The sequence below is a fragment of the Microdochium trichocladiopsis genome (assembly GCF_020744255.1).
Source record: "Microdochium trichocladiopsis strain MPI-CAGE-CH-0230 chromosome Unknown B0I36scaffold_3, whole genome shotgun sequence".
NCBI lineage: Eukaryota > Fungi > Ascomycota > Sordariomycetes > Xylariales > Microdochiaceae > Microdochium > Microdochium trichocladiopsis.
Genome location: NW_025763546.1, coordinates 1,734,047 through 1,759,308, shown reverse-complemented (window position 1 = coordinate 1,759,308; position 25,262 = coordinate 1,734,047). Strand labels below are relative to the sequence as shown.

The window sequence follows — 25,262 nt, the reverse complement described above, 5'->3', positions numbered from 1 at the left end:
ATAGTAGCCATGTCTTATACCCCAATACACGATGAACGATGATGATGTCAAGTCCCTAGGATCTTGCTGCTTTGACGCGTTTTGGCATATTCAAGATGGCATATTCAAAATGAAGATGAGCGATCGTGCAGGGGGGGTGTGATGTGCAGCATAAAAGTCATAAGGTATCAATAATCGTATTTATGTATTCTTTATATGTACAGTGAGTGACTGATTACCTGGTGCGATGCGCGGATCCGTCACTACGCGCCGTATTGGGCAGATCCAAAAAGATAAGAGGTGGCGGCAGATCACCTGCCGGCTTTCTCTTTGACTTGCCAACGGTAGGGGTGTGCGGTTGCGTGGAGGTCTTCCTCATTCAAGCCTCGTGCCTAGCTAGTATTACACAGCTTGCCCTGTAGTTGGTTGCAACAGCGAACCTCTCCCACGGCGGCCTCGGTGGTGGTGGTGGTGGTCGTCGTCGTCGTGTTGATTAAGCCACACTGCGCGGCTCGGGGTTCCAAGCTCGTCCTGGGCCTTCCTGGATATCGCGGTTGCTGGTTGGTAAATGTGGTGGCCGGAAAAGAATAACAGGCGGCTGTATGTCGCACAACTACGTCGTGAGCTCGTGTCTTTTTGCCCGTAGAGCATGACGGCTCTTGTAGTGATGATGATGCGGTGCAACGCATAATGGAGAAACGCTCCCTCGACGGCGTTGCTTTCCAGATGCGCGCAGTGTGCTCAGGTTTCGAGACTCTGACTCGCAGTTGTTCTGAACGGACTCGTGACGTCCTAGCATTGGTGCGCGCCGAGCTATGTTGGCTCTGGCTCCCGGATTTTTTGGTGTGAATGCAATTTGTCAGCCTTGTCATGAGGCTATTCTCTGGCGCGTAGGGATTGCAATTAACATGGATGCAGCACAGCTCAGTCCTTCATGTCGTACATTTCGACGTCGCCCTCGTCCAAGGAGCTGAGGCCCGAACTGGGAGCACGCGAACCCCTGTCGTCGTCGTCATCGTCATCGCCGGCATCAGAGGCTGCCGAGCTCGATGCCTTGTTGCGCATCATCTGCTCCCACGCGGCGAGACTCTCGAGCGGGCCGCCTTCAACGGGGACCTCGCCGTGGTCGATGCTCTTGCCGAGGATGGTGCCTGCATATTTCGAGTCCTGGTCCGTCTTGTTGTGCTTCTTCTTCAACGCTGTCATGGTAATGGAAAGGGTTAGCAACCTGCCCTGATCTCATGGTTTGTTTTCTGTGTTTTGTTTCGGGGGTGACATACCGCTCAAGTAGTCGGTGGCCCGCTCCTCGACCTCTTCGCCAGTCTCCCCCGTCGGGGCGTTCGCTTCTGTGTCCAGACCCGCAATCTTCCTGATGCGCTGGTTCTTCTTGCCGGTGGCCCAGAGGATGAACTCGTCGACGCCGTGCGTGTCCTCTTCCCCGTCCAGCATGTCCAGATCTACCGGGCGTGACCCCGGCAGGGCGCCGCAGTCCTCGAGAGCCATGCGCACGTCGATAATGCTCGGTTCGAGGGCCTCGGGGTTGTTGTCGGCGGCATGGAAGACGACCTGCTTGGAGATGGCGGTGATGTAGTTGCCAGCAAGCTCCGTGAGGGTGTCTATCGTGCGGGGCGTGCTCGTGTAGTAGCCCTGCGCGCGCAGGATCTGCAGGATGACCGGCCGGAGGAGGGCATGGTGAATCTCTGCGGCCGAGGGCGGTCTCGAGGGCAGCGCCGACAAGCTGGCCATGGCCGCCCAGCCCCGGCAACGGCGGCCTAGAACTGGCTTCCTAGAGTCTTGAAGGACTGCACTTGACACCAGTTGTGCTAGAGCTGTGTCTAAGTAGGATGTTCTGCGACTATGAGCGGTCGGTGCACCACGGGCGGTTCAAATCTGAGGTGAGGCCGTCGTGACTGGGTTATCCGCCGTGTTCTGCAGGCGCTTCGGGCAGGAAGGGATATGTGGTGCGTGTTGTTGCAAGCTGCTGCCGGGTCGAAGGGATCGTGACTGGCAGAGCTTGGTGTTGCAGCTGCGCGTGCGAGCAGTGCACTCACTGCAAGGGCGGCCCAAGAGTGGGTTGCGCCGGCGCAGGGCGGGCCAGGCACAACACTGGGCTGGTTCAGTTCCGCGCCGGCCGCTGCACCCCTGCAGCTTTTGTCATGGCGAGTCGAGCTTCCAACGTCTAGCTTGCGACTTCTTCATATCCAAAGCGTCCCACGCCCAACTCATCCCCAGCAGCCAAAGCACGACAGCAGCCAGGAACAAATCCTGCTCTAGCGACACATCAGCGTGCCCGGGCCGTCTGTCTGCCTCTGGTTCATCCTCGCCCTATGCAACATTGATCCGATGTCGCGCTAGTCGTCCGCCACGCGCCTGCCTCTCCTCCACCTCCACCTCCACCACCAGCAGGCCATCATCGCCCAGCCGCAGTTTCAGCATAACAAGCAACCTCACACCGTTTCACCAGCTCGTTTATTTGCGCGCGCATGCGCTGATCCCGCGGCCGCCGCAGCCTCAAGCTTGCGCCCTCGGCGCTTGCTCACAACACTCCCCACACCTACAAACAAGGCCGTCGCGGCCAACAACAGTCATCATGCCTGCCGAAACGCCACGGCCGTCTCTCAAACTCGACACGACGGGCAAGATGCCGCCCCCGCAGTCTGCGTCCGAGACCCCTCGGCCCATCTTGAAGCTCAATTCTGCTTCGCGGCAAGCCTCGTTCAGCGGCGAGACACCAACGCCCTCCGGCGAGAAGAAGACCATCAAGATCAAAATCAACGCGAGCCAGCCAGCCACTCCTGCGGCCACGCCAGGTCCTCAGATCCCCACAAAGACGAAAGCCGGCCGCGCGCCGAAGCCGACAGCAAAGCTCATAGAGGCCAAGAAGCGTTCCTACGACGATAGCGACGACGAGGATCGCCCCATGGCCGCCTCCAGGCTAGATACCTCACGGCCGAGCAAGATGATCAAGATCAAAAACTCGTCAGCCCGCACGCCAGCGACACCGCACGCCAGCACCCCCATAAGCAGTATCAAGTTCAAGCCCAGAGGGGAGCCGGTCGACCACACACCTGGCGACGCCTACGATTCAGAAGCAAGCGACAAGGAGACGGATCCTGTCCGCGAGCAAACCTTCATCATGCGCGTCATGCCCGGCCTGCCGGCAGAGTACCTGAGAAAGGCCTTGGCGGACGGGACGATAGGGATTGCCAAGGCACAGGGTGGTGCCGACTTTGGAATCCAGTTTGTCGATGCCAAGGAGAGAAGGGCGCTCGTGACAATCGACGGGCATCATTATGCGGCCGTCCTCGTCGACCTGCCAACCATTACAGAGGCCATGAAGACGTGGGATCGCAAGAACATGATGAAGAACTCAGACATATCGCAAATGCTCTTGTGCTTCGCCGAGGTGCGCAACGAGCAGGAAGCGCGGGTCATACCACTGCCACTCATGGCTGGCAAGGTTGAGCCCAAGTGGCCGCACGGCATCACGCCTCCCATGCACGATGCTCAAAATCGAAGGTTCAGGAAGGCCATCAGTGAGAAACAATGGCAGAGCACGGCAACCCAGGTGAAAAGATTAATAGAGGACGACGAGGCGGCTGAGGAAACGCACATCGAATGGATCGACGACAATGACGACGCCGAGTATGACGACGAAGATGACGCCGAGGGCGAAGAGGCCGAGGAGGCTGACGGCTACTTCCCTCCTCAGGATGTTGCACAAGTTGACGACATGGAGATTGATGCTCCAGGCGAGGAGGACGACGACGAAGATGACGCCGATCTGCTCGCCGAAATGGAGGCCGCCATGGCAGAGGAAGACGCCGCGATGAGCGAAGTCGCCGAAGGGGCCACACCCGCCGCTGCCCTAGAAGCACCAACACCCATGACCATCAACACACCTGCAGCTGGCCTGGACGAGCCTGTATCCGAAGAGGACGAGGACGAAGAGGACGTTTCGGACGAGGACGAGGAAGACGATGACGATGAGGAAGACGAGGAGAAGGTGTCGCGCGACAGAGAGCGCCGTGAGAAGATGGTCGATCTCAAGAACTACGAAGAGCAACTGAAGAAGGCCGAGTCCGAATTGTTGGCACAGACCAACCCGATTCTCAAGGGCCGCCTCAAGACGAGAATCGCCAACCTTAAGAAGGAGATCCAGGTCAAGAAGGCAGCTCTAAACATCCAGGAGGAGGAGGAATAGAATTCTCTCCAGACTGAGGCAGAGCTGTACTGGACCCAAGATCAGCTCGAAAACACGGACAAAGACGACCGTCGGGAGCGATACAGGCTCGAACAAATAATCGTCCAGCTCAAGAGCCAGTTGCAGGCAGAAGCTCCAACGCCAAGCGGCATGCAAAGCCATGACAGCTCGACACTGCAAGGCTCGCCATCTCCAGAAGGGCACAGTACGAGAGGCAACGGAACGATCCTCTGAGTGGACGACACACAAGCGCCGTAATTGTGCCTGGAAGGGGCCGTGGTAAAAAGTTAAAAACACTTGCTGTCAGACCAATATGTACGCTACAGCAGCGCGATGAGTATATATCACACCAAAGGGATGGTGAAAAAGCAGTCTCTGAGGCAATAGAAATAATGATACCCCTTACCAGAGAGCATATCATCTGCAGTTCGTGCGAAGCTTGGGTTTTGTTCATAATGTGACATATAGTACAGGGTTCAGAGGTGAACCCGCTGACTATCTTAGACCCTCTGCGGTCTCTCTCTATCTTTACAAGCGGTATATACAACGCCATAGTTTATTGCTCCTTTAAACGTGTACGACGAGTCCACCGCGGGTCTCCTGGGTCGTTCAACGGCGCGGGAAGGCGCGGGTCAAGTCCAGCCATGAAACAAGATGTGAGTCTGGGCTGGTTATTGAAATGTCATGCGTCCATCCAGTTTTGCCATTGCCGATTCCGCACTGCTTCCAACAACAACGGCAACAACAACGCCAACAACAACGCCAACATGTTTTGACGGCAATATCCGAAGCCCCTCCACGTTGCTGCTTGCACAACCCCCCCTTGGGGACCTTTATTGCCGACCCTGTCGTTATGATCATCGTGGTTTTTTTTGTTTTACATGCTCTTGAGGTAGTTGTCCTCGCGGATCTTGGCCTTGCGCTCCTTGCGCATGGCCTTGCGCAGCTCCTCGCGGGCGGCGGCCGCCGCAACGGCTCCCTCGACAGTGCCGGCCTCGTTGCCAGGGAGGTTGATGCTCTGCTCCTGCAGGGGGACCTTGGGCATCAGCGCGTCCAGGTTGCCCTCGGCCAAGGCGCGGGCCTCGGCGAGGCGGGCGCGCCGGGCGGCGAGCTTGCGCTGCTTCTTGGATTTGGCTGTTTATTTAATGGTTAGCCTTTTTCTTTTCTCTCATCTTTCTCGCCACGACTCAAAAGACGAAAAAAAGAAAACAAAAAAAAAAGGTAAACGACCCAGCTGGAGAAGGCGCGTGGGTGTTGTTCATTCTTGGGTTTCAACGTACAGAACTCGTCGCCGGCGTCCTCGTCCGCGGCGTCGTCGGCCTTCTTGGTCACGTCCAGGCACGACCAGAGCCACTCTGGATACGCATCGTCGGCGAGCGCGACCGGGTCGTTCTTGCCCTTGAAGTAGTTGAGCCCCGTGAGCACCGTGCCCTCGGGACACGACGAGAGCTTGGGCTTGTCGCTGGCGGCGGGGTCGGCATCATCGCCCAAGGGCGTGCTGAGCGCGGGGGGGACTCTGGGCCAGGCGACGGGGGCTGCGGTGCTGGCGAGGAGGAATACCACCGTGTGGCCACGGCCGTGGTTGATGATGTGAGGGTGACGCGGCTGGCGGGTAGCGAAGATCGTATCCTCGAGGCGGCTGGGCCGAGGGAGAAGGTCCGGGCCGGGGCCGTTGTCGCTGTCGTCGTGGAGGCGCGGCCGACGAGCTCGGCAGAGCGCTGCAGGCACCGTCTGCAGATCATGGTCGTGTGTCTTGTAGGTTATTGCGCTGGGAGAAGCGCTGCTGGTGGTGGCGGCGGGTTCGTCCAAGCTGAGAATTTCTGCGCTTAGGTCGCAGCCCGCGGGAGACTGGTGCCGCGCGTGGTTGAGGCTCAAGGCTGGGCGAGATATTGGTGATGTGGTTGTTGCTGGTGGTGAAGCTGAGGTGCGGCCCCAGAAATTTTAACCACGAGCGGCCGCTGCACGCAGGTGTTGTAGCTCAACCACTGGGCGGGACCGGCCCAACCAGGAACCGCCTGATACATGCGGACGCTTGCACGCGGTCAATCACGTCACGCACAACCCAAGCATGGAAATTTGTAATCTGTCAATTGGATTGTTGCAAGATTCACGGTGCTTTAATTGCTGGCGAGGCTGCCGTAACCCTTGATGGTGGCGTCCTTTGCGCGATATACAGTGTAGGCGGGTTTGGTTGTACACGAGGCCAAAGACCTCTCGACGTCCTTCTGGACTGCCAGGCTTTCCCCTGCCGCGGCTCATGTTTTCAGTATTGCCACAATATCCAAGTGACAGCCCCTAAGCCGACTTCTTGATCTGTCCATCAATGTAGTTTTGCTGCTCGAACAGGTATCCCCGTACCCGGTGGTCCTTGAGCATCTGCAGGTATTTCTCTGTAGGTACCGTTAGCACCAATTCCTGTTCAATCTCCCGGTGGCAGCCCGTTGCAGGGCATTGCACGAGACTCAGATGCTGCCTGACTCACCTCTGAGCGAGCCGCACTTCTCAAGGTGGTTGACTCCCTCGCGCACGTAGCATTTGCTTAACTCCTCGCGCACCAGGCGGCCCATCATGACCTGCACCCATTGCTCACGAACGACGGCATCCTGGGCCTGCTTGAGCGCCTTGTTGTCGTCGTAGTCGACACCGTCGAATGTGGGAGGGACGGTCGGCTTCTTGGCCAGGAAGGACTGAGACTCGGGGGTCGGCATTGTGCGTAGGTGCTTGCGGGCACGGGACCGGGCTGCTCTTGATACAGTGTTTCGCGTCTTTGTGCCGCCTGTCCTTGTGGCCGGTCGGTTGCGGTGCGGCGCGGAATACCGGGCGCAGGGTTGTCTTGAGGTTGGTGGTCGTGATGCTATCACCAATAGCTTGCACCTCGTTCGTCGACGTCCAGGATTGAGGTCTGACCTTGCTCTGCCAGCTCTGGAGGGGCTCCACGACAAGGGTGACCAGGTGGCAGCAGCTGGTCAGCGCAGAGATGCGCATCAAGTCGCAGGTCCTGCGAGGCCGTGGCATGCCAAGACTTTCGGGCGCCGGCGCAGCTGCGCGCCCCACAACCCGGCAGCAGCCCCTGCCTCACCGCTTTGCGATAAGGAGCGATAGAGGGCGGCAAAAATCAGGTCAGAAAAAAAAAGGCAGGAAAGCAGGGTCTTTCGACTCCACCCGCGCCCGTCGCAGCCTCGCAGCATAGATAAAACAGCTTGTTGCGCCGTGCCTCTCTCCGGCCTGCTTCTCACATCTTCACACACACACCTTTCTCATACCCTTTCCCCCCCCAAGACCACCAGACTTCTTGAGTCTTTTGGTTCTCTTCTGTCCTTGTTCAATCCGTTTTCCCTCTTTTCCACCCACATAAACCCCCTCACACATCACAATGGGCAAGACAAAGGATGCGAAGGCTTCCAAGAAGGCCGACCGCGTGAGCGCCGTCAAGGCCGCTGGTGTCACCAAGGCTACCGAGAGCCCCAAGGCCAAGTCTAAGCAGGTCGCCAAGGAGGTTGCCTCCAAGATCAGCTCCAAGGAGCTCAAGAAGAAGAAGAAGGTCGAGTCCGAGTCTGAGAGCTCCTCTGAGGAGGAGGAGTCCGACTCTGACTCCTCTGACAGCGAGTCTGAGGATGACAAGAAGATGGCCGACGCTGCTTCCGACTCGTCCGACTCTTCTGACTCCGACTCCGACTCTGAGGAGGAGAAGCCTGCTCCCAAGGCCAAGAAGGCCGCGGCCAAGCCCGTCACCAACGGCAAGGCCAAGAAGGCCGAGTCCTCCGACGAGGAGTCTTCCGACGACTCGGACTCCGAGTCTGAGGACGAGAAGCCTGCCGGCGTCAAGCTGAACGGCGCCAAGAAGGCCGCCGAGTCCGACTCTGACTCTGATTCCTCTGACTCTGACGAGGAGGAGAAGCCTTCCAAGAAGGCTGATGTAAGTCGCACAATCTAATCATGCATGCTACCTCAACGATTGCGTGGCTGACCGAACCATTACTACTTCAGGCTGAGGACTCTTCGGACGATTCTGACGACTCCGATGACTCGGACGACTCCGACTCTGAGGAGACTGAGGAGAAGAAGCCCGAGCCTTCCAAGAAGCGGAAGGCCGAGGAGGAGGCTGAGGCCCCCATCAAGAAGACCAAGAACGAGGGTTCCGAGGAGGAGTACGACACCCTCTTCGTTGGCAACCTGGGCTGGGGTGTCGACGATGATGCCCTCTACCAGGCCTTCGCGGAGTGCACCGGCCTCAAGACTGCCCGTGTCGTCACCGACAAGGCTCTTCAGCGGTCGCGCGGTTTCGGTTATGTCGACTTCGAGACCCACGAGAATGCAAAGGCTGCTTTCGAGAGCATGAACGAGTTCGAGCTCCAGGGCCGCCCTCTCAGACTCGACCCCTCCAAGCCTCGCCCTGCTGAGCAGGAGGGTGCCCCTGCCCGCGCCGACCACCGTGCCAAGCAGTTCGGTGACTCTGCCAGCCCCGAGAGCGATACTCTCTTCGTCGGCAACCTGCCTTTCGACGCTGATGAGGACATGGTCACCCAGTTCTTCAGCGAGATTGGTGAGATCAAGAGCGTGCGCCTGCCTACCGACATGTAAGCTGTCCCTGTGTATCATTAATACTACAACCCATTGTGGCATCACTAACACCATAAACAGGGAGTCTGGTCAGCGCAAGGGTTTCGGTTACGTCACATTCGCGTCCATTGAGGAGGCCAAGACTGGCTACAACAACCTGAACGGCTCGTACATTGGTGAGGGTCGTGGTGCTCGCGCCATTCGCCTTGACTTCGCTGGTCAGCGTCCTCAGCGTGAGGGCGGTGGCGGCGGTGGCTTCGGCGGTGGTCGTGGTGGTGGTCGTGGCGGCGGCCGTGGTGGCTTCGGTGGCCGTGGTGGTGGCCGCGGTGGATTCGGCGACCGCGGTGGTCGTGGTGGCGGTCGCGGTGGTGGCCGTGGCGGATTTGGTGGCCGCGGTGGCAGCTCTGGCTTCCAGGGCAAGAAGATCACCTTCTAAGGTGTCTCTGATGCAGCGCGAAGGCGTTCCTGCGCAGCACACGGACGGTTCTGAGGGCTCCTTGACACGCACAACACAAGTGAGGGTTGGCTTTGTGGGTCGTCGGCTTTGTCAAACACCCATGACTGTGTGGGATTTGAGGGCTAAGCTTCGAAATGGTGCTTGGTAGCTGCCTGCAGCGATCCAAGTCTCGTACATTTCGCAAGAAGCTGCGATATACCTGTGGGCTTAATCTGGAGGGCAACCTCCCTGTGGGACTGAGGGTCTGAGGACTTGTTGGGTACCTGGCGCACCCCCGACCCTGGGGACCAAAAGAGCGTCAGCTCCTTGGGACGCACGCGCGCGCGAGAGCCTGTCTATGCTGGGAGGCAGAGCTTTGAAAAGTGACTCTGCACTTGAGTACTTTTACCACCATACCATTGTGGGCTTGACCAGAGGGTTTTGCTAGTGGGCTTTGTGGGCATTTCTTCATTTTTGACGACGGCGTTACTATATCAAGGTCTTATAAAGGAAAAGTTTTTTGACGTCTGCATTTTGTCCATTGGACGTTCTTCTGGCCGAGCACGCCCTTGCAAGGGGCTGTACGATACCCTCATTCGCATTCGCATGTTGCCGGTAAGTGTACGAGAGAGTGAGCACCGTCACTCGATTAGCAGTAATAATGAGAAACAATGGAAAGTTTTTGATCCAGTACGACAGCAGTTTCTTGCGCTTCACGTGAAATGTGTATCAAGGGTGATCGTGGTTGATGGCTTTGCTTTGCGCTCCTCAGCCCGCTGCTGTGGTCCGTCGCTAAGCACTCCCAGTCACATGTTGTACTTTTTCTGAAAGGCGGTGTCTGTTTACTGGCATGGTTGTCCCTTGTTTCAGGGAGCTTTGCGAAACCATCCATCGTCAGCCCTGTCGCCGCCAAGTGTGATCAGCCCGCGGCAGTAGCACTACTACTATATTGAAAGTCCAACCCTGGCCAGTAGCGCTGTCAGCTCCGCTTCACAACTTTGACAGCAAAAGCTTGGGCCGCCGCCAAATACTCTTGCTAGTTAGTGTCGGCGACCGGCAGCCACGAAAGACAACGGCGTCCCCACAAGTCAAGACGACAGCCCGGCCGTTGGCTGCGCGGGAACATCAATGTTGACTAGACCACGCTAAAGTAGTGATGGAAACGGGCCTCGCCCTATGAAGCCCAGCCCGGAGTGGCAAGTCCTGGGAGGGAGGGCCGCAATCGTCACGGGCATCACGGGCGGGCGGCTTTTGCGGGGCAGAGTCATGGGGGGTGGTCAGGCAGGTTTGTGATCACCCAGCCCCCTTGCTAACTGCGTTTCTCTAAAGAAGGACCCCCCACCTGACCTCTTCCGTGGGGCGGCATACTTGGATATGGGCTTGTTGGGGGATGCGGGATGGATACTGGAGAGGAGTCATTTGTGTGTAAGTCAGGGCTGGTGCTTGGTGAAGGCGAGGAGGTTTTCTGGAAGTTGATTATTGGTTCAAGGCTCGTACTGTCATTAACTTAGTGGCTGCCTTTTTTCTCCCGGCAAGCTGACCACAAACATCCGAGTCGTTTCTGATGGGTGCAATGGTGCCTTGCCCTGGAACCATTCTCGTCCTGTCTTCTGCTGTCTTGAGACGGGACTTTCAAACTGGAGATTTTGCATGGGACGCGTGCGTGTATGTATGGTGGGGACTCGTCTGAAGAACTGCCTGCTGTCTGTCGATGCCTCGTGCAGCAACTGCCGCGGCCAAGCCCAGTCTGAGGCTGGCGACTCGGAAGCGGGAGCTCGCGTTCCAAGGTTGTGGCCTGTGGCGTGCTGCAGGCCGACGGGTCCTGCCAGCTTGTCAGGCGGCTGCTTCTCCACTCTACTATACTATGCTTGCTGGTGGTTGTAGCAAGATCCAAGCCAGCGTCGTCTCAGATCTTTGTTGGGACACACAAAGAAGGCCACCATCGGCACATCTTGGCCCCATCATCGTCCTTTGCGCGATCGCCTCGTCTCCCTTGTGCCGAACAGGGAGGTCCCCTTGCACGACAGCGCCGCCGACAGCACTGCAGAGACAGACGGGCCGCGAGGCAAGCCTTGATCTGGTTACAGACACAGTGACAGAGACAGAGACAGAGCAGAGCAGAGAGCAGCCCCGCCCCCTCCACTCTGGAGCAGCAGTGCCATCATCCGACAGGCTGCGAGTGGTGCGGTGTCGTGCTGCGATAGGCCGATCTGGTCAGCGGGGACGGGACGCGCAAGGGTCACTCGGCCCCTCAGCCCACCACCGCCCGCGTTCCAGCCTGACGCTGCCACAAGACTTGCTCTCTCGCACAAGTCGGTGAGGCCCTCTTCGACTCGTCGTCGTCGACCTCGAGCCGACTACTTACTCTCCCCATCCTCGCCATCTCGCCTCCCCGTGTCGCCTCTCGAGTCTCGCTTTTTTCTTGTTTCCCGTCCATCTCTCGACACCCGTCTCTCCCGACGACAGCGCCAGACATCAATCAACCGCCGCCACCGCCACTGCCATCATCCATCCTCACTATCGTCGCCCCCCTTATCACTGACCCTCAGCGATGTCGGTCCCCGGCCCAGCAGCACCACCACCCGGTGGTGGCAGCACCAGCAGCATGCCCAGCCCCACCACGCCCGCGTCCACCAGTAACCAACATCAGGGCGGCGGCAGACACGATGGTCAGTCCCCTGCCTCGGTTGTCGCTGCGGCGCATCAGCTCACAGACGCAGCAGAATCCTGGATCGAAGTCTCGTCGCACCCTTCGTCGTCGTCCGTCTCCTCCATCGGCGACGAGATCGTTACCACCGGTCTTCAAGTGCGCAACTCGTACGCCGCTCGACGCAAACGGCTGCATCCCCGGTATTACACACACCTCACGTCGCCCCAGCAGCAACGCCAACAGCAACTGCTGCAAGAGCAAGAGCAGCAGCAGCAACAGCAGCCTCGGACTATCGGGAATAGCGGCATTCGCGGAAACTCCAGCAGCCAGGACGAGTATGACGAGTCCGATAGCGAGGAAGACAGGGTGCTGACCAGCTCAAGCGAGAACATCACAAACACGTCCCGCCCGCTCACGCAAGGCATCGTTGCTCAGTCCGGCGACGCCATCTCGTCGAGTGATGACGATGACGACGATGATCATGCAACTACCTTGGGAAGCCGGCCTTCTGAGCCGTTCCGCCCTCAGCCCAATGCCTTCTCTCACCCCCCCTCGCACCTCACTCACCGGCACTCCACTTCCGCCATTCCACCTCACCATCCTCGCCCATCCTTCTCCCAGCGATCGCAGACCCGCGCCGACCAGGGTGCGTCAAACTTCATGTCGCCAAGCCACCAGGAGGACAACGACGCTGCTCTCCGCGCCAGCTTGACCACCCTTCTGAGCGTGGCCGCGGCGGCTCGTGGCCGAACTAAGGACAACGAGAAACAGTTCGGCGATCGTGCTAATCCTGCGACTGGGAATCAACCAGTCGAGCTCCGTCTGATTCCGGAAAGTGAACTGCTGGCTACCCCCCACAATGCCACGCCAGTAAGCCAGGAATCGCAGCAGGTCCACAGGCCAAGCCCACAGCCGTCCACGGCATCCCGAAGCTCTGGAGAGAAGGTGAAGCGGTCGACCACCCCGTCAGGCAAATCACCCCGCGCCACCAAGAAGAAGAAGACGATGGCTTCCACGGACGAGGCGTACATCAGCCCTACCATGATGACCTGGGTAGTTGGCGCCAGTGTCATTGTGCTCGTCTCTGTGGTGGGCTTCGGCGCTGGTTACGTCATCGGCAGGGAGGTGGGCCGCCAGGAGACCCTCAGCAGTCTCAGTGCTGGTAATGCGTCTGCTATGGCGGAGGGAGGCAGTTGCAGCCGTGAAGTTCTCCGCAACAGCGGTGGCTCTCTCAAGCGTCTCCGATGGGGCGCTACTGTCGGCCGGAGCGTGGCAGTCTGAAGCTGCACATTCCCGACATACGATAACAATCAAGCCTGTCACAGGCTCTAACGCGGCGATCTCGACCCTGGCCTGCCTGTGGTCCAGAGAGCGCATGGATAATTTTCTTCGAGGTTCGAACGACAACTCTGTGCTGGCCACAGCACATGGTCAGCTTTTCATGTTTCTGCATCTTCACGGGTCATTCTGGCGTTTTAAAAGAGGGGAGGGAATACGGGGTCATGGCATAATGAGCAGCAACACTGGAACGGCACCGGGAGGGTTTTTTCTCATGCCCTGCCGGAAAGATCTCAGGCTTCTATTTATTTCCTTTGTTACATGATTTTTTTTTTCCTTTCCAAGCGTAACGACGGCATGAGGTACACGGGTTGGAGATACCAGGGAATCGCAAGCGCATCTGATTTTTATTTGAAGAAATCGGAAGGGCAACAGGACTTTGCTTCTTGCATTTGCTTGCTTGGACATTTGGGGGGATCTTGCTTGAATATCACTGGTCAGGACCTACTCTTCTCAACACTTATATACTTTGTGCGAATGCCTTGTAATGGAGAGAGGGACAGGGAGCGGCTGCATTGTGTGGGGGAATCCGTAGAAAATCAAGTCAATTTGCGATTGAATTTAGATTACATTCAACTGTGCAATCATTGTGTCATGGTGGATTCCTTATTGTTCGTCTTTCCAATGATCTGCCCACAGTGCATTGCTCCGGCGGGCGTGGGAAGATAAATAAAACAGTGACGCCAAAACACACTTCAAGTCAAGTTTCCCGGCAATGTTCTGAATGCACTCTTCCTAATCATGATCTGCGCCAAGTAGAGCGAGGCCCACGTCATTTAGCTAAAGGACGCCCACGGAAAGCACCTCTCAGTCATTGTCATCATCATCGTCGTCGTCTTCGTCGTCGGACAAAATGCGCCGGCCTCGGTGCCTCCGGGCCGTTCCTCGGGAGGTAGTAGTGCTCTTCCGTGCGATTGAATCTCGCCTGACCTCAACGTCAAGATCCTCGTCATCCTCATCGCTGTCAGCGAGGGCGCCCAGGGTGGTACCCCGGTGCTTGTTCTGCCTGTGCTGCTGCGTGTTCAAGGAGCTGCTGCGCCCAATCAGCTGACTCATGGACGGAACTTCGTCGCTGTCGTCGTCAGTGTGGGACAAGAGTTCATAGGTCTTGGCTGGTCGCTTGCGCGGTTGGCCTCGCGGGAGCGGCGGCGAAGATGGCAGACGAGACCGTGATGTTGGAGACGTTGACGGCTGGCGGGTCCCAATAGTCGAGGAGGAAAGGATGCCTGAACTGACCGTCCTTCGGACTCGCGGCTGCCGAGTGCTCGGCATGTCGACGTCGAAGTCAATGTCCGAGTCGGACAAGGCGTCACCTTCATCCTCGTCATCGCGCACCACAGCTGCCGAGGATGTCATCACATCGTCTCCGACGATAAAGTCCACGAGGTCTGATCCGTTATCAGAGTCATCGGAGAGCTCCAGGTCGCTCGTCCGGCGGCAGTCATCACCCTCGTCGGCGGATTCGTCATACAGACCCGCCGCTAGGGTGGACGCCTTACCTGGTGTCTTCTTCTTCGGACGGCCTCTGGGTTTTGGGGGTGGCTTGACTGTAGGCGTTTTGGACGCCGCTTTTGTTGCCCGTTTTGCTTTGGGTTTGGCACTCGCATTCTCTTTCTCGCTGCCATCCTCGAGGCATTCGGCGTGAGTGAAGCTTGTGTTCTTATTCATATTTTTCGCGGTGGCTTTCTTTGGTCGCCCTCGCTTAGCTGCTGGGAGAGATTTGCTGTTCAATGCGGGCTTCCCCTCGCTACCATAATCGAGTTCAGCTTCAGGAGACAGCTTCCGTCTCTTGGACGACGGCCCGAAACCGACTTCGGAGTTGTCCGAGTCCGGCCCTTCATCTGGTAGCGGTAGCTGTGTATACCCTCTCGTATCGATCGACTCGGGTCGCGTAGCGTACTTATCGCTTGCTGTTTGCAGCTTCGCGAGCCTTCCAAACACCTTGACGCAGCGTTTCGTATGCCTGCCATGCTTCAGGTGGATGGTTTTGCGCAGAGTCCGCTGAGCCTTGGGGAACGCTGTGAGGTCGATCTGGTCAATCTCCTCCGTTCCTGCATTGGTCTGGAAAGGTAGGTTTCTGTAAGTCCTATTCAGCTCTCGTGTCTCCGGCTCACTGAGTAAGACTCTGGCAAGTTTGGGTAGCTCAGTAAGCTCTCTCAGCTCTGCGTCTATTGCCCGTTCCTTCTTGGCCACTGGCGCTGGACGTTTTGGCTTGGCACCAAGCATAGATGCGACTGTCGCGAAGCCGGTCTCGACGTCATCGGGCATGTGAAATTTCTTCGGTGGCTTCTTCTTCAGAGCCCGCTTCCTTGGCTCGGGGGCTGATCTGTCTTGTGTGTTTTCGATGGGAATTTCCACAGCCCGCTTGTCGACCACTGGCTGGATGTCGCGCGGCACAATGCGCCTGGATAAATCATGCCTGAATGCGAAGCGGCTGCCGTCGCAAATCATCTTCTGCATCTTCTCGTAGTTGTCTTTGGATTGTGCGTATTTGTCCTCTTCCTTGCCCTTCATTAAGAGGAGCACGGCGCGACCCGCGCGCTTTCGTCCTGTACGTCCCATTCGTTGCAACATCCGAATCGGGGAGCTCGATGCGTCGTAACAGACAATCAGGTCGACCTGACCAATGTCCAGACCTTCTTCGCCAATTGAAGTCGCCACGAGAACATTGAGGTCTCCAGCTTTGAACTTGCGGATGCGTTCAATCTGTTCTGCCTGCTTCATGCCCATCGACTTTTTCGAGTCAGCTTGACCCACGAAAACTGCTGCCCGGACTAAGGGTTGATGGGTGTTCAGAACACGCGCTATCTCTTCAGCACTATCCCTGAATTCACTGAACACGATGATTCGTGTGCCAGAGGCGGACGGTGCAGTTCCTTCTCGACCTTCGCCACGATCCAAGAAGTGGTTGAGAACCGTGTCCGACAGATATGTCAGCTTCGGGTGGCTCACAAAATCGCCTTTGGATGACCAAGCAGCGATTTTGTTCATCATTTCCCGGAAGCTAGGCGACTCGGTGATTTGCTTCTTGTACTTTGATCCCTTCTCTCCCTTTCCCTCAACCTCGTCGCGGAACGCTACTAGGTTGTCGTAGAATGGTTTGATGCCATGAAAGTTGAGCAGCTTGATTGAATGAGCCAGGCTCTGCAGTATACTGAAAATCGCAAACATCATGAATTTTATTCCTTGATTCGCATGCTGACCAGCTCGGGCCATCCAGTCTTTTCGTGCCTGCATAAGACCAAAGACTGTGAGGGCCATTGGGTCTCGGCCGTAGTAGATGTTTTGTTGGCTAAGTTTGTCTACTATGGGCTTCAGTGCGGTAGAGAAGAGGCGCTGGATTTCCTGCATCTCATCCGACGGGTCAAGCAGAACGATGTCTTCATCCCTGCCATGAATATATGGCCGAATGTCTATTGACTCTTCAGTGCGAATCTCGACGTGAGAGATGTGCAGGTTATCAATGACGTCCTGTACTCCCTCGACTTTTGAGCCAGGTGTCGCGGTCAAAGCAAGTATCCGAAAGGAGCTCGAAAACCGCTGAATGAAGTTGACCACTTTGACGTAAGAGTAGTTGCCGGTGGCGCGGTGAGCTTCATCAACGACAAGAAGGCAGATGGATTTCGGGTCTGCATAGCCAGAAGACAGATCGTTTTCGAGGGTCTGTGGAGTCATGAAGAAGACGCGTTTCGTCTGCCATTCTTCGACTCGTAATGCCGGCGACACTTCACCAGTCAAGAGTGTAGTCTGCGACCGGGGGATGCCAACAGTATGGAAGCAAGCATCGACCTGTTGCTGGGCGAGGGGCTTGGTCGGTGCTACAAACACTATCTTTGCCGTCTTGGTCCACCTGAAGTAGTTGAGCATGATGGTGGCTGCGATGAATGTCTTTCCCAAGCCAGTTGGGAGCGCCACCAACGTATTATTGAACAGACCGTTCTTGACGATACTGTACTGGTAATCACGAATGGCACCAATGTTCGTGGGGTAGATCCAGGTTTGCATGGCCTCAACATTGAGCTCGTGGTGTGTAGGCGGCTCAGGAGGTTTGTCGGTCCTAAACAGAGGTGGCTTCCCTCGCTGCGAAGACGCCGTGGCAGCCTCCCTCTCTGCCTGGGCGGCCAGACCAAAAAGGGTCGTCTGCCGATAAGTCGCGGCCGGTGCTCCCAGTGCAGGCGCAGGCCGAAATCCTCGCGCGGCACCGCCTTGCTCATGATGGCGCTGTGGGATGGCAGTGCTTACGCCTGGCGAGCTGGCGAACGCATCAGAGGGCCAGTCATCCAAGTCAATGTACTCATGTGACTGTCTTTGCTTCGGGAGCGAGGTCTGAACACAACATGTGTGAGTGTTGTGCCGAACAGCAGGTTGTATGGCGATGCCAGGACGACTTACACTAGGCGGGTTGTGGCACTGTGTGGCTGCCAGGATGAGGTCTTCGTCAGCCACGCCATCCTCGAACTCATCCGAGTCCATGATGGCGATTATGTTGACCAGTCAGCCGACACATGGCCAGCTCAAGTCGAAGGATCGATGGTCGTGAGACAGTGCAGAGGCGGGGACACTTGAAGTGGTGTGTCCAAGAAAGACGCGTCTGGCTGAGCATTCGAGGCCGAGTCCCGCATTGGCGCTAGTATCGAAGTGCACTGGCGAGGCCAAGGGTCTAGCTGCAAGGATGGGGCTCCAGTCGCGCGTCACGAAGTCATGTGATGTCGGACAGGTGGACCCGACTTCAAACATCGATGGACGGGAGCAGTGCGAAGGTCGCATACAATACCAAGTAAGCCGATGCGAGCAAGCGACGACTTACTGCGCCTCAGTCTTGCCTTGCCATGAAAGAATTGTTCTCTGTAATCTTTTCGCTCCTGTGCCTCGATACAGGCGAGCACACAACCTTTAGCATCAGGCAGCCGTACACTTTCTGTCAGTTTCACGACAGCGCACCAATCAACGGACAGGCGCCTGGAGCTGGGGCATGCCGAGGATGAGTCATCAGAGGTCGTCACTGGCGCAGAAGCATAGCCTGGCCGGGGCACTGTGACGCCGAGCTCCACCCACGATACAACAAATCGTCAAGCCTCGCTTTCACCGGCGCAGAGCCACAATTCTTCTTCCCTCCCCATCCCTCGCCTTCGCAGTCCCACGTCTTCCCATCATCTCGGCATCCTGCCGCCTACGTCTGTCGTCAACCACTCCCGGCGGCGGCGACGACACATCGAGGCTGCGATCGGCGACGGCCGCCATTCGTTTGGGCTTGCGACAAGCAATCTTCTTTGATCCATTCAACGCACGGGGCGCCTCACATTTGAAGCACGTCCCAATCCAACTGCCTTCACGCGATCCCTTCACTCTCATTCCGACAATACCGAGCACTACGCGCCTCGGCTCCCATCCATCGCGCACTTCGGTCAGGGCGACCCTGGTCATCCATTCGTCGTCTGTGACACAGCTCGTACCGATCTGCATTCTACCAAGACAGCGGGATCAGTCTTGACTGCGCTCACTATTAAAAACCAGAAAAGAAAACAAAACAAAAAACCTCAATCAACCACTCAAAGAAGTTGACAGCCCACCCTTCTGTCCTCCTCGATCAGCACCGAACATGGCCCCTCCAACTGGACCGCGCAATGGTGCGAACAACGGCCGCGGAGGTGGTGGCGGCAAAGGCTCTGGCCGTGGTGGCATCGCGAAACGACGCGCAGGTGGAGGTCGAACAGATCGCGACGGTGACCTCGACATGGGAGCTGGCACTACAAAAGTGACCAGCGGTAAAATATCAAAGAGAACCGAAACTTCCACGAAGTCCACCGGGGCGTCGGGTCGGCCGACCAGGCCAACGCGAAAAGCCCAAAACATTGTGGAGAAGGCGATAACACGCGGCTCGGGTAGCTTGTCTGCTCGTGCGCTTGGAGGCATGGCACCTCCGGGAAGGGGTCTCCGCAGCCAATCGCAACCATCTGTCACTCTCAAGGTCGAAGGTCTCAAATCGAGCAAAGCTGCCTCTAATGAAGGTGGCGGCCTCAGAGAACTACTAACATTTATTGAACGGAAAGCCACGACTGTGGGTAAAGTCTCGCGGCAAGTGCGGGTTAAGAAGGTATGTTATATAACCCACAGCAGCTGTGCGTACGAACCTAGGATCTGGGAGAGCTATTAGTCGTTGCATGCTCGGCCACAAGCATTACTGCACCCCTCGGCTCGCAAGCGAGGTCCTCAATTACGCCAGCTACGAACCTCACCTGGAGACGTCGTTCGACAACACCTTCAAATATCTTATCTAACGTCGAGTAGTCACAACTGAAAGATGACTTCGTCCATATCACAGCAAGCAAGGAGGACGCAGAGGAGATCTTGAAACTTAACGGCTTCGGCTGGGCAGGCACGAACCTCACCATTACCACAACAACGGACAGCCCTCTGGACGGCAGCACCACGCAGATGTCCTCGACCGCTCTAGAGGTTAAGGAACAGCTAAAGGGCGTCCTTAGCGTCCGTTACAATGTGGAGGCCAAGCTCCTCGACCTGGGCAACTTGGGCCAGGACCCGATCTTAAGTCAGATGGGATTCTTCGCTGGCGAAAGCAGTCCCGAAAAAATGTTCCGCGCCCTCATGGCCATCTGCGACGGCATCTTCAAGACCGCGCAGGCGAAGCGGGAAAGTGTCGTCAGCATCAGTCTTGCAGGCAACAACATCGACGATGTCCTCCAAGTTATGTCCTTGACAGACACGTTCCCCGATGTCATCAACCTCGATCTCAGCAAGAACGCGATCAAAGACATCAAGGCTCTGCAAAAGTGGCGGCATCGCCTGCGTCATATGGAGACCCTCCTCTTGAACGACAACCCTATAGAGACTACGAATCCCGGCTATGTGCAGGAAATTACCGGATGGTTTCCAAAACTGCAGAATCTCAGCAATCAGCAGGTTAGATCACCTGAGCAAGTTGCTGCTGAGCAAGCCGCAACACGGCCAAGCCCAATACCACAAAACGGCGCGGACTTCCGAGACATCAATCGCATCGGCGAAGGATTCATCACGGAATTCATTCAGATGTACGATACGAACCGTCCAACTCTGGCCGCCAAGTACTACGACGATCAAAGTGTCTTCTCGCTGGCTGTCAACACGAATGCTCCTCATGCGCCCGACGTCCAGCCGCCGACATGGTCCGCGTACCTCAAGTTCTCGCGGAATCACAGCAAGATCACGCATGCATCTGCAAGGTACCAACGCTTGTTTGTCGGCGCGCATCTGATTCAAGAAGCATGGAAACAGCTGCCCCTCACAAGACACCCGGACATCGCCACGCAATTCGACAAATACATTATCGACTGCCATCCAATACACGGTCTGGCCGATCCCTCTGGCCAAAGTCCCCTCGGTGTGGACGGCATGACCATGACCATTCACGGCGAACTCGATGATCAGGAACCGACCAGCAAGAAAGAAGCAAAGCGGAGCTTTTCTCGCACATTCATTTTAGGCCCTGGCGCGCCTGGCCAAAATCCCATCCGTGTCATCAGCGACATGTTATCGATGAAGGTGTACAATCCCCTGCCGACCGCTGCGGCTGACGCAGGTACTCAAGCTCCGACGGCGGCCATCACAGCTCCGGTGACCCAGATCCCACCTGCGAGTACAGATGCCGAGAAGGAGCAATTCATCATGGAGCTCTGTAAAAGAACAAACATGGTTCCGGAGTATTCCAGGTTTTGCCTCGAGACGGCAAATTGGAACTTTGATCAGGCCTTGGTCATCTTTGCAGAGAAAAAGGTAAGCCTGAGACTCTGCCATCATGTACAGGCTCGCATAACTGACTAACATGTTCATCCATTAGGCACAACTACCCCAGGAAGCATTCATCGCAGGTGCAGCATAGGGGGAGAGCATAGCAGCATAGGAGGCGCTTTTTCATACCATTGTACTATTGCATGCGGCACGGCGTTTTTCTGGTTCTCTGCATATTCTTGAGCGCTCAGGGCAGGGCGTACTCGAAGTGGTGAAGGGAGGGTCGCGGTGTGTGTATATAATCGATCCAGCTGGTCTCTGCCATAAACCAAGAAAGGGAAAGCATTGCCAGGGCACTCGGCAGAGAAGAAATTCTGCTGGGTAGACCTTAAGGCCACACACCACACATACTGTTGAAGCTCTGCCACCATGATGTGCCGTGCCTTTCTGTGGCCCCCGTGCTGCGGCGCAGCAGCAGCATTCATGCAGATGGGAGCGCTCAAGAATATAAAAATAGAGGATCCAGTCGAGCGAAACCCAGAACCCAAACTATAAGCAAAACTCTAGAGAAAGGGAAGATACTTGACGGAAGCAATGAAAGGGTAATTTGGGAAATCAGACCGGGTAGCCCGACCAGAGTGAACGAGGCAGGAGACAATAGAATGAAATATGTGGAAGGGATGGCGAGAGGGTTGGCCAATACGCACACCTGTCGCGGGAGGACAAAAAAAAAGAACTACTTTGTTTTTTAAGGAAAGGAAAAATTGCTGAATGGGAAGGATTACAAGCGGTAGTTGCGAAATCAGAAACTAGACTGAACACATTCCACAATGGCCGAGCATGAAACGAAACAACTAATGTGATATTTTACTTGGTGGAACATGTTTTGACCTGTACTCACGTGGACATTCTCTGAAATACATGGTTGATTTGTCTCGTCATTTTTATAGGTGCCATGCCGCGCCATGTGAATATCCAGCGAGGGGCGAATTACGTCAGGACTGTGGACAAAGGAAAAGGCATGGAAATGAAAGGAAAGCAGACATTGGTGATGGGGGACGGCGCAAAATCATGACTTCTGATCAGACTCGCAGGAGCCAATAGAGCAGGCCGCACACGGCACAACTGCCGACATGGAAGTTTCGCTTGCCGCCCGGTACTTGATAGCGCTGGGTGTTTTCCAAACCCATTCCTGAAGAAAGCTACGGCGCCAACAGAGACAGGCCAGGAAGACCAACCCCCGCTGCCCCCTCCCTCCATGGTGAAGAAGTCGTGTGCCGCTGAAGATCTTGGCTTGGGCCTGCATGACCACCTGTGTGTGCGGCATCCCAGAACGGCTCGGACTGGCTGACCGCCGATCGATATATAGCTACCGATTGGACCACAGCTCACGAGGGCGCCGGTTGGAGGCATGTCATGTCACTTCCGACTACGAGTCCTGGACAGGGGGGGTTCGGCAGGGCGGCGGCTGCGCGTGGTGGTGGTGGTGGTGGTTGTGTGGGGTTTCGGGATGTCAGCGACAACTGGTGGACTGCTCGCCATTTAGAGGAAGAATGCCAGTCAGTGTGGGGGCAAGATTGACCTTTCGGCGGGCCGTCCTGTGCGTATATTCCTTGAAGATGTGATGGCGGGTGTCGTTGTGGGCTTCTTTGATCCTTGCTTTTCTTCTCTTGTTCTTTCCGTGGATGCACGGAATGTCTTAGGCGCTGTCCCTCATGTGACGCACTTTTCCAAGGTCTGTACCCCGCGAGCCGCCGTGGCTGGCAGGGCAGTTAGACAAACAGGCTGACAGCCCACGGTGAGACGGCCCATCACTTCTGGAGCATTTTGCCGCTGGCAGCCATACCGAGGCTGCCCGCATGAAAAATCGAATATAGCCTGCCGCGTCCCGTGGAACGTCAAAGCCGAGCTGACGTTATTCTTAGAACCAGTTGGCTCTCCGTAGTGTGACAATTTATAGTAAAGGATTGATGCTTGTCCAGAAGCGGACGGATGGGTGGCGTACCTACACTCCATGCCCTCCATTCAGGCCCCGGGCCGGTGGTGATGCCCAAAGAACCAAACGAAATGCTTCTCGGTAATCTCCTGACACGCCAGCGGTTCTTTGATGCTTAACTTCAAAGTCCTGCTGGGCATCTACAAAGTATCAGCTGCAGCAGTTGCCTCACCTTCCAGACGCAGCCCCGCCACTGTGGCGACAAAGAACAAGCAATTGAGAGCCTGGCAATACAAAATCCGCACGGCGACATTGTCAAATACATGCCAGGCAATGCTCCACCTCTGCATCGGCGGCCATGGCCTTCGTCGCCGTGATGATTCCCGTGTCACCAGAAAGCCGTGGTTGCACAACAACATTTCCCATTCCGCGCCCCCAGTGGTGTCATGGCACAGACCGCGCCCCCTCGGAGCCGACAAGTGCTGGATCGCGTCACCAGAGCCACGCCCGAGTGAACTGGAAAGCCTGGGCTAACAGGAGACGCTACCTACCTGAGCTAAACTAGTCAGTTCTGGCACGTGCGGTGCGCCGGGCTGGCGTCGCCCGGACTGGCCAAGATGCAAGGCTAAAGGGATCGCCAAATGGGGGTCCACGTGTTTTGCCCACGGGCCTTTTATTCTGCAGCCGATGATGATTTGGGGGGAGGGTTGGCTGTGGTCATGGCTTGTGGATGGACGGTCGTTGATGATCTACGTGGTAGTGCATGGCGTGTTCGTCTCTGGCGAGAGCACTTGCCGTCCGCCCAGGGATCGTGATATGCATTGTTTCCATTGCCATGTTGTTGCCGGCTTGCCTGTGCATCAGTGTACTTTACGCGAGCTAAAAATATCAGCCTGCCGGCCAGAGTGGTGGAACCTGCTAAGCCGGACCCAGCTGGCCGGTCTAGTGGCCTCAGCTGTCACAGCCGGCAGTGCGTTGGCGGCGATAACCGTCTCAGAAACATTACTCGTAGGATCCTCAGCGGCACTGGTGACGAAAGGGGTGTTTTGCCATGCCCCGAGGAGGCTGTGGCCCGCGGCAGCACATCAATATTCGGCGACGAGGAGGCGGCCAGGGGTTTGTAGTTGGCGATGCTGACGCTTGGACTACCTATTCGTGCAGTGGTGGTGGCCGCCGTCACCGCGACTCGCCAGCACTAGAGGGATGGCAGAGCACACTAGAAGGACTCTGACGTGTTTGCTGGCGGCCGAGATACAGGTGAACCCCGGTTATGCGGACCTCACATAAGCGGATTCCCTCGCTTCTGCGGATGAACTGGCTGTTTCCTTTCAAAACACATGCGATTCCGCTAATCCCTCGCGTTCATCGATTACGCACAAAGCGAGGCCATCGCCACCACCTAAATCCGCTAATCCGAGTGAAATAGGGGCGCGTTTGGACCGCGTTTTGACCCCCCGAAATGGCACCCCGCGCCACCGCACCCTCAAACTTGAAGCCGTCGCGGCGACGCATTTCGACTGCGCAGAAGCTAGCCCTTCGCGAACGACGACGTCTCCGTCCGACAGACTCCCATATCGAGCTACAGCAATGGTTCCTGAAGCAGTACGACCAGCCTATCTCGACATCCTCCATTACCGACATCCTCGGCAGCCGTTTCGCGTACCTAAGCGAGCCACTACAGCAGCCACGCGCCCTCGACTTGACGCGGGTCAATAATAACCCTCACCGCGACCTCGAAGGCGCCTTATATATGTGGTGCCAGCAAGCTGAAAGCTCAATTACTATCACGGGCGAAGTCATTAAGGCAAAAGCACGGCAATTCTGGGCGCAAATGCCTCAATACAAGGACCAAAAGCCGCCGCAGTTCTCGAACGGCTGGCTCTATCGTTTCCAAAGCCGACACGATATAAAACTACGCGTACAGCATGGAGAGCTAGGCAGTGTCAATATCGTCAATACTGAGAAGGAGATGGCCTCAATCCGACAGATCCTCTCGAAGTATTCCCATGATGACATTTACAATTGCGACGAAACAGGTCTTTACTGGAAGATGATTCCGGATCGCTCTCTTTCGACGCGCAGCCTTCCAGGCCGCAAAAAGGAGAAGGCCCGGATCTCAGCCCATCTCTGCTGTAATTGGTCAGGTACTGACCGTTTACCAATATGGTTCATTGGCAAGGCAAAAAGGCCTCGCGCCTTCACCGCTGCGGGGGTCGATATCCGCCATATGAACCTAGAATGGACTCACAATAGGAAGGCCTGGATGACAGGGACTATATTTGAGCAATGGCTACGTTGGTTCGACCGCCAAATGGCTGGTAAAAGCGTCATTTTGCTGATGGATAACTTCTCTGCTCATGAAGCCGGATATGAAGCTATTCTGACAAGTGCGACCCCCCTACAAAACACCGCTATCATATGGCTGCCACCCAAT

At 56.5% G+C, this 25,262-nt stretch overlaps 9 protein-coding genes across 9 annotated transcripts; 4 read left to right on the top strand and 5 right to left on the bottom strand.

Moving 5' to 3' along the window:
- Positions 1-135: 135 nt before the first annotated feature.
- Positions 136-968, bottom strand: B0I36DRAFT_87929 (uncharacterized protein). Its single transcript, XM_046163502.1, has one exon. The coding sequence runs from the start codon at positions 849-851 to the stop codon at positions 372-374; it is 480 nt and encodes a 159-aa protein (XP_046015189.1). The 5' UTR covers positions 852-968; the 3' UTR covers positions 136-371.
- B0I36DRAFT_87922 (uncharacterized protein) lies at positions 767-2,084 on the bottom strand. The gene is made up of 2 exons (XM_046163501.1): positions 1,260-2,084; positions 767-1,178 (listed from the first exon to the last, which is right to left on the bottom strand). The coding sequence occupies exons 1-2, from the start codon at positions 1,723-1,725 to the stop codon at positions 904-906; spliced, it is 741 nt and encodes a 246-aa protein (XP_046015188.1). The 5' UTR covers positions 1,726-2,084; the 3' UTR covers positions 767-903.
- A 65-nt stretch (positions 2,085-2,149) lies between these two features.
- On the top strand, positions 2,150-4,677 carry B0I36DRAFT_317610 (TAFII55 protein conserved region-domain-containing protein). The gene has a single exon (XM_046153182.1). It carries the CDS (start codon positions 2,570-2,572, stop codon positions 4,181-4,183), a length of 1,614 nt encoding a protein of 537 aa, XP_046015187.1. The 5' UTR covers positions 2,150-2,569; the 3' UTR covers positions 4,184-4,677.
- B0I36DRAFT_317609 (mitochondrial ribosomal protein L37-domain-containing protein) lies at positions 4,628-6,107 on the bottom strand. Its single transcript, XM_046153181.1, is given in 3 exon segments — positions 4,628-5,317; positions 5,464-5,681; positions 5,699-6,107. The coding sequence occupies 3 exon segments, from the start codon at positions 5,923-5,925 to the stop codon at positions 5,061-5,063; spliced, it is 702 nt and encodes a 233-aa protein (XP_046015186.1). The 5' UTR covers positions 5,926-6,107; the 3' UTR covers positions 4,628-5,060.
- Positions 6,108-6,258: 151 nt separating this feature from the next.
- Positions 6,259-7,111, bottom strand: B0I36DRAFT_317607 (uncharacterized protein). Its single transcript, XM_046153180.1, has 2 exons — positions 6,666-7,111; positions 6,259-6,573 (listed from the first exon to the last, which is right to left on the bottom strand). Exons 1-2 carry the CDS (start codon positions 6,889-6,891, stop codon positions 6,479-6,481), a joined length of 321 nt encoding a protein of 106 aa, XP_046015185.1. The 5' UTR covers positions 6,892-7,111; the 3' UTR covers positions 6,259-6,478.
- Positions 7,112-7,556: 445 nt separating this feature from the next.
- Positions 7,557-9,179, top strand: B0I36DRAFT_360527 (uncharacterized protein; the record flags this gene model as incomplete). The annotated part of the gene is made up of 3 exons (XM_046158325.1): positions 7,557-8,099; positions 8,171-8,760; positions 8,825-9,179. 3 exons carry the CDS (start codon positions 7,557-7,559, stop codon positions 9,177-9,179), a joined length of 1,488 nt encoding a protein of 495 aa, XP_046015184.1.
- A 2,309-nt stretch (positions 9,180-11,488) lies between these two features.
- B0I36DRAFT_87880 (uncharacterized protein) lies at positions 11,489-13,269 on the top strand. The gene is made up of 2 exons (XM_046163500.1): positions 11,489-11,848; positions 11,903-13,269. The coding sequence occupies exons 1-2, from the start codon at positions 11,731-11,733 to the stop codon at positions 13,108-13,110; spliced, it is 1,326 nt and encodes a 441-aa protein (XP_046015183.1). The 5' UTR covers positions 11,489-11,730; the 3' UTR covers positions 13,111-13,269.
- A 385-nt stretch (positions 13,270-13,654) lies between these two features.
- B0I36DRAFT_264216 (uncharacterized protein) lies at positions 13,655-17,752 on the bottom strand. Its single transcript, XM_046151180.1, has 2 exons — positions 17,560-17,752; positions 13,655-17,493 (listed from the first exon to the last, which is right to left on the bottom strand). The coding sequence occupies exons 1-2, from the start codon at positions 17,638-17,640 to the stop codon at positions 13,975-13,977; spliced, it is 3,600 nt and encodes a 1,199-aa protein (XP_046015182.1). The 5' UTR covers positions 17,641-17,752; the 3' UTR covers positions 13,655-13,974.
- Positions 17,753-18,766: 1,014 nt separating this feature from the next.
- On the top strand, positions 18,767-21,043 carry B0I36DRAFT_346930 (uncharacterized protein; the record flags this gene model as incomplete). Its single annotated transcript, XM_046156513.1, has 3 exons — positions 18,767-19,261; positions 19,456-20,937; positions 21,002-21,043. 3 exons carry the CDS (start codon positions 18,767-18,769, stop codon positions 21,041-21,043), a joined length of 2,019 nt encoding a protein of 672 aa, XP_046015181.1.
- Positions 21,044-25,262: the final 4,219 nt, after the last annotated feature.

Excerpts from the sequence above, each read along its gene's own strand:
- B0I36DRAFT_264216 (XM_046151180.1), bottom strand. The coding sequence starts at position 17,640 with ATGGACTCGGATGAGTTCGAGGATGGCGTGGCTGACGAAGACCTCATC. Across the intron at positions 17,494-17,559 it reads AGTGCCACAACCCGCCTAGT|ACCTCGCTCCCGAAGCAAAG; the intron begins GTAAGTCGTCCT and ends TGTTGTGTTCAG.
- B0I36DRAFT_87929 (XM_046163502.1), bottom strand. The coding sequence starts at position 851 with ATGACAAGGCTGACAAATTGCATTCACACCAAAAAATCCGGGAGCCAG.
- B0I36DRAFT_317609 (XM_046153181.1), bottom strand. The coding sequence starts at position 5,925 with ATGATCTGCAGACGGTGCCTGCAGCGCTCTGCCGAGCTCGTCGGCCGC. Across the intron at positions 5,318-5,463 it reads GGACGCCGGCGACGAGTTCT|CCAAATCCAAGAAGCAGCGC; the intron begins GTACGTTGAAAC and ends TTAAATAAACAG.
- B0I36DRAFT_87922 (XM_046163501.1), bottom strand. The coding sequence starts at position 1,725 with ATGGCCAGCTTGTCGGCGCTGCCCTCGAGACCGCCCTCGGCCGCAGAG. Across the intron at positions 1,179-1,259 it reads GGCCACCGACTACTTGAGCG|CGTTGAAGAAGAAGCACAAC; the intron begins GTATGTCACCCC and ends TTACCATGACAG.
- B0I36DRAFT_317610 (XM_046153182.1), top strand. The coding sequence starts at position 2,570 with ATGCCTGCCGAAACGCCACGGCCGTCTCTCAAACTCGACACGACGGGC.
- B0I36DRAFT_87880 (XM_046163500.1), top strand. The coding sequence starts at position 11,731 with ATGTCGGTCCCCGGCCCAGCAGCACCACCACCCGGTGGTGGCAGCACC. Across the intron at positions 11,849-11,902 it reads GGGCGGCGGCAGACACGATG|AATCCTGGATCGAAGTCTCG; the intron begins GTCAGTCCCCTG and ends CAGACGCAGCAG.
- B0I36DRAFT_317607 (XM_046153180.1), bottom strand. The coding sequence starts at position 6,891 with ATGCCGACCCCCGAGTCTCAGTCCTTCCTGGCCAAGAAGCCGACCGTC. Across the intron at positions 6,574-6,665 it reads GAAGTGCGGCTCGCTCAGAG|AGAAATACCTGCAGATGCTC; the intron begins GTGAGTCAGGCA and ends CGGTACCTACAG.